Here is a 6,311-nt window from a genome sequence, read left to right on the forward strand (position 1 = left end):
CATCTAATTATCGTAAAAACTTAATTCATTCTAATGAATGAGTTAAGTTTTTACGCTATTATTAATATCGATTTTTTAATAGTTTCAACAATTTTCTGTGTTCGATTTTGATAATAGTCAAAATATTCATACGAGTGTTGTTTTTGTTACCTTAATTATAAACATGGTCGTCGTTGGTGGACATATGTTAATAATTGAAATATTTATAAGTCTCCCTTAATATTTCGGGCAAATAAGAAAACTTTTCACGTGTTTTAAATTTATCAAAGTTAAAAGCAAGAAAGATATTAAAATAAGTAATTTTTTTCTACATATTTAGCAGATCTAAGAATTTTTCTTCTTCTTATAATAGGGAACTAATGTGACTGTGTATATTACCATAAAAAATAGACCTCTGTGATGCCCATGATTATAAATATTAATCAAAATAATTTTCATAAGGCCAAAAGCTTTTTTTTCTCCTTTTTTAACCTACAGGGTTTAATTTTTAACTAACCACTCTCGAAGGTAAGATTTTTTTGGTTGTGGCAAATATAATAGATTCCAATAGTTAATAAGTATTTTTACAAAATATATCAAAGTTATTTCATCCAATTTACTGAAAAGTTTAACACCACTATAATATAACGTTGTTATACTTATTTTTATTTATTACATTTTTAAACCTATGTCTGATAAGCAACAAATTAATAAAAACGTAAAAGGAAGTGTCAGATGTCATTAAAGATAACATTTATCAAAAGGAAACTAGGATCAAAACATTTATCAAAAGGAAACTAAAGTAAAAGGAAACCCCTTTTTTTAATCTTCGTTTGGATCTTGGAGGAAAGTAGATAAGAGTTACTCTCTGTTTTTATCAAGCAAGCAGTCTGTCCGAAAAATATCCAAATCAACTTATTCATCTTGTTATGATATTTTCCTGAGTGCTTAGTAAGTTAAGATGGCTGAAAACGATTTCTCTAGTAGCATAACGGCGTCAAAAGCAGTGTCAGATAGTTTTGAATTTAAATGGACGGTAAGAAATTACTTCTCTGATGGATATTTATCTGATGGCTTTTGCCAAGAGTTTTTTTCGAAACTTTGTGGTGGAATTAAATTTCAAATAATTGTTTACAAATGTGATACTAGAAGAAATCGAAATCCTATGTTTATAGTGAAGGTTGTTATGAAAGAAAATGCTGAAAATAGTGTGATAAAAACATTTCTATTTTTTGAAATCCGAGATAATAATGGACATTTATATTTAAAGGATTCGATAGAGAATCGATTTTCTCATTTGAATGAGGAGTATGAATGTGATGGTTTTGAAATGCCATTATATAAGCCTGTTTACGGGCTGTTATCTGATGGAAGACGTTATGAAATGCATTTTCAGGAGGGCAAATTTATTATTAAGGGAAGTGTTATTTTTCAATGCTATGAAGAAAATATTGTTTCTCAACCGCTGTGTGAAAACATTAGTCAACTTCAGAGCGATTTGAAGGGCTTGTTGAAAAACAATTTTTATGCTGACATTAAGTTTCTTATCGGTGATGATATACTGCACGCACACAAGAATATTTTGTGCTCGAGGTCTGTAGTTTTCAAGAAGATGTTCGAGCAAAATATGAAGGAAAACAAAGACAGCACAGTAGAAATTACTGACATACAAAAGCCGGTCTTCGAAGCTTTTTTGAGCTTTCTTTATACAGGAACCATTCAAAACAACAAACTTGATATAGTTATGTCTCTCTATTCAGTTGCTGACAAATATGCAGTAGAGACTCTAGTAACAACTTGCAGTAAGCTTCTTGTTAGTTACCTATCTGATAAGACTGTAGCTCTTATCTTGAAATTAGCAGATATGCATAACGATGCTGCATTAAAAGCAACTGCAATAGATTTCATTTGCAAAAATTTTGAAGAAGTCGAGACCACAGATTCGTGGGATACTCTGTTGAATTCTGATCCCCGCTTGGCTTCTTATGCTCTGAAACAAGTCTCAATAAGTACTGCTAAAAAACGTATCGAGACCACGGCTGCTGAAAACGTTGCGACTGGAACGATTAAAACCATGGATCTAGGAGTAAAACGATTGTTCTACCGATGGTAAGAATAGAATAAATAGCTGAAATTACTTATATTATGAAAGTCTAGTACGAAATCATTTTTAACATCCTTGCCAAAATTTAGTTATAATATATATATATAAAGAGTTACAAATTAATATTCAAATAAGGACGTAACAATATGAGGTATTTCTAATAATCGTTTCCTCTGGCAAATTCATTAGTAGTGATCCATTAAACTTCAATATGGTTATATTTTTCTTTTTAAATATTAAATAGCAATCATTTACATGTTTATTTTTTTTTTGGACAAGGATATGAAAAATATATTTTCTATTTATTTTTATGTAATTTGAACGTATACAATGATTAAAAGGTTTTTTGAACAAAAATAATTTTTTATATTACGTAAAAATATTCAAAATTTAATGATCTAACACTTTATTTTTAAATTTGTTTAAAAGCTATTTTGTAATCTTAAAACATATAGTAATTATTTATTCATGTTATATATATAATTTTGTTTGAGTAAATTTTTTATCTGTTAAAATTACCGGGTACCCGGCTTTTTCATTACAGTAGTATTATTAATCGGGTAAGAACGGAAAAAATTAAAAAAAAAAAAAAAAAAAAAACCTGTTGCAGTTTTTTCTGGGGGTGGTTAACGAGTTATACTCTATTATTATCTCCCCCCCCCCGAAAAAAAGAACTCATTTTGGAGCATTTTATCATTAGTTTAAGGTGATTTATATTTAAAGGAAGCATGCTTAAATAAAATTGACCATTGGTAACTTTAAACTAAATTTTTATAAGAAAGCTTGTTTCGTATTCGTTAACTCAATAAATTCAATTTCCAACCAGTCTGGTTAAAGTTCTCTTACTGTCTGACTAACTATTTATCTAGGGGGAATTTCGTGGTTTTATTCTCCGTATAATACAAATACTTGTTAGTTTTTCAGAATAATTTTTTCCTGAAAGCAAATTTGACATTTTTTTGTGGCGTGATCTGGGAGATATTTTATCTTTTGAGGGTATACTGAAGATTAATTATCTTATTAAATTACTTTTTCTGCATAATAATTTATTAAGATACTTTATTTTATTACTATGCGAAGATATAATCGCAATATTAAGGACAGCAAATATAGCTTTATAAATCATCTATCCAGTATAGGTAATAAAATAAATATTCTCAATTGTTGGAGAGATTAAGAAATTGTACCAAGGTGTGTTTCATTTGCACATAAATTATATTAAGAGTTATCGGATGATTAAAAATTCAACCTTCTTAGTATATGATTTTTCATTTAATATACCACCATTTTATTGAAATGCTTATTAAAATATCTTGCGTTTAACAGAAGCTACATTATTAATACTATTAAAAATTTAGATCTATTAAAGGAAAAATTTATTAATTATTAAGCTCACTATTAGCAGATGTATCTTCTTCATAGCTAAATTTTATGTTAATCAATCTACATTCGAATTTTCATTTAGAAACTTTTTCAAACTTCAGTTTAAAAAAATCTAGAAATTAAAACCTGTTCTTATTTGTATAGTCACGCAAAAAGTTTCCTTAGATCTTGTAAAATATATGTTAAAAAAAAAGGGATTTTAATATTGTGATACCTAAAAGTTATAGAGTCTGACGAGCTGTGTGACATGCTTGCACAAGAGATAATTCAAACTTCAATGGCGTTTATTTGGAAACTATATTTTTCAACATCAACTCATTTGTAACTCAGGAACATAGACGCCACCAGGGCTTAATTTTTTTAGGGGGGGGCGAAATTAAATTACATAGTCGAGATAGTTTTCTAAATTTCTCACAGAAGGGAAAAAAAAATAAATAAAATGTGCTAAATACCTGAAAAAAAAAGATTATTATTATTTCTTTTATATCTCTTTCATGTTTTTAACTCTAAGGAACTTAAATCTATGCTAATTGACGAAGATTTTTTTTTGTTTGTCTTAAATATTGAGGGGAATTTTAGAGATTTCTAATATTTGAGGGGGACTCAGAACCAATTTATCCTATAATCATTTTGCTTTTATGGTTAAATCTCCATGGCTCTCAACTTTAAATAATAGCAGAAAAAATTAAATTTTTTACTTAAGGCCTGGTTTCTTAGGACAGGACGCCGTCAGCTGGAAATCAGCGCTAACCTCTGATTGGTCCATTTGTGAGTTTGATAGTATACGTCATCGAACGCTCATCTTGAACTACAATTGCCGTCCAACTCAACTACAGTTGGATTACAACGTGACGTTAACCACAGAAGCAATGGCGGACAACATCCAACAGCACATTGAAATCAGCCAAGGTTTTGATTTTGACATTAAACATAGCTTCTTCATTAAACATAGCTTCTTCATTAAACATAGCACTCTTCATTTAGCTCAGCTATAATGTGTTTTTTCTTGGACAAAGTCATTATTTGTTCTCTAAAACACTGGTCGACAATAACAAAATCAATACAAATTCAAAATAAATATTTGTTTACGTTATTAACGCATGCGCAATGAGAGATAATATCTGCGTTGGACCGACTGCTCACGCTGAGCTAACAAAAAAGTATTTTTTTGGCGTCAGATCTACGTCAACTTTCCGCTGACGCCCAGATAAGGCGCTAGTTCTAAGAAACCAGGCCTTGAGCTAACAAACCAGTATTTTGTTGGCGTCAGCGTGACGTTGACGTCCCGCTGACGCCCAGATAAGGCGCTTGTCCTAAGAAACCAGACCTTTAGAAATATGTATAACTTTAAAAAATTCAATTATTTAAATTTAATAAACGTTTTCTATTTTTTTTTAATTATTACATAAAAAGGTGCTAAACTTTAATTTTCAGCATTTTTTGCAAATTGTAATGGTTTTATAGTGTACTTTACATTTCGGTCATAGAATAAAATACAGGTTTAGGGTTAACCCAATGTTTTTTGTTTTTAATTAATATTACTATTTTTAAATAAGCTTATAATTTTCCAAAAATACATTTTTTCCCGAAATTTAAAAAGAAATAAGTAAAGCATAATAAAATTTTTAAGTTGAGAAATACTCAGGATGTTCCTTATTGACTGTACTTAATATATACTTACAAAAAAAGTATGTACAGTAGGTGCTGCACATGGATATTTAATCGAGGATAAAAACCAAAATGATTTAAAAACTTAAGATATCACTAAAATTGTAAATATTGAAACATTTGATTTCCGAGAGAGTCAAAAAGTTGTTGAAAGACTATTATTAAATACAGACTGGAGATTCAACTGGCAATCAAACTGGTTTTGATGTTTTTCATCCCAGCTTTCTCACAAGCTATTCGGCAGATTTTGATAGCGTTTATGTTTTTTATCAGCTGATTATTAATATCCTTAATCAGTATGCTTTTTCTGCCTATTAAATATTTTTTTGCACTACATTATAGGAAATTTTAATAAGTACCTATATTAAGTAATGTATATTTAAGTTATATATTAAGTCATTTCCAGATAGGTGCTCCCGCCACTTTGGAGAAGATATTTTGTCATCACAGATTGTCTAATCCTGTAAAATTGAATTTGATAAAAAAAAAGTGTTTATTGTATTTTTATATTGTTGTTGATTTAATGTATCTAACTCATACTACCTTCTCTGGTACTTCATTATTCCGTTGATCATTTTTAACAAAATCGCGCAAAATTCTTTATGATGACTTCCAAATTTGTTTTCCTCATGTAATTGATTACAAGGAGGATTTTGAGTCCAAATTCTAATATTTTTTTTCTAAACTCAGCGGTGCGACAGCCCACAGAGGGCCAATCCATTATATTGTAAGATCCTTTTCACTGAAAAATCCGTTTTACCGTAAAATCTGAACTAAACTCAGTGGTGTGACAGCCCATAGCACTAAAGCCTACTGTGCCCATTTCAGATTTCTTGACCTTTGGACTCTGGGGTGCAGGAGCAGATGTTCCGGTTAGGTGGTCAGCCGAACGCGAAACCCCCAGTGTTTAGTTCCCAATCATGCTTGGTACTCATTTATCGACCCGCTGAAGGGATGAAAGGCTGAGTCAACCTTGCCCGGCCCGAGGATCGAACCCGGGACCTGTGGCACGACAGCGCGAAGCGCTTCCGCTTTGCCACCGGGCGTCAATATTTTTTTTCAGCAAATCAAAATTTGAACTAAAATTTTGATGATTTTGTCAGAGAAAAAAATCAATTAATAATAATTAGTAAAAAATGCGCTACAATCCGCCTTTTTACTAAAAAAAAAATTAACT

General features: G+C 30.3%; 1 protein-coding gene across 1 annotated transcript; it reads left to right on the plus strand.

Moving 5' to 3' along the window:
* The first annotated feature begins 802 nt into the window (after positions 1-802).
* LOC122269743 (TD and POZ domain-containing protein 3-like) lies at positions 803-5,641 on the plus strand. The gene is made up of 2 exons (XM_043044249.2): positions 803-2,088; positions 5,541-5,641. Coding segments are annotated over exons 1-2 (1,149 nt in total). The 5' UTR covers positions 803-940; the 3' UTR covers positions 5,542-5,641.
* Positions 5,642-6,311: the final 670 nt, after the last annotated feature.

Source organism: Parasteatoda tepidariorum, chromosome 1 (genome assembly GCF_043381705.1).
Source record: "Parasteatoda tepidariorum isolate YZ-2023 chromosome 1, CAS_Ptep_4.0, whole genome shotgun sequence".
NCBI lineage: Eukaryota > Metazoa > Arthropoda > Arachnida > Araneae > Theridiidae > Parasteatoda > Parasteatoda tepidariorum.

What these genes read in the sequence shown, in the direction of transcription:
- LOC122269743 (XM_043044249.2), top strand. Translation starts at nt 941, where the DNA reads ATGGCTGAAAACGATTTCTCTAGTAGCATAACGGCGTCAAAAGCAGTG.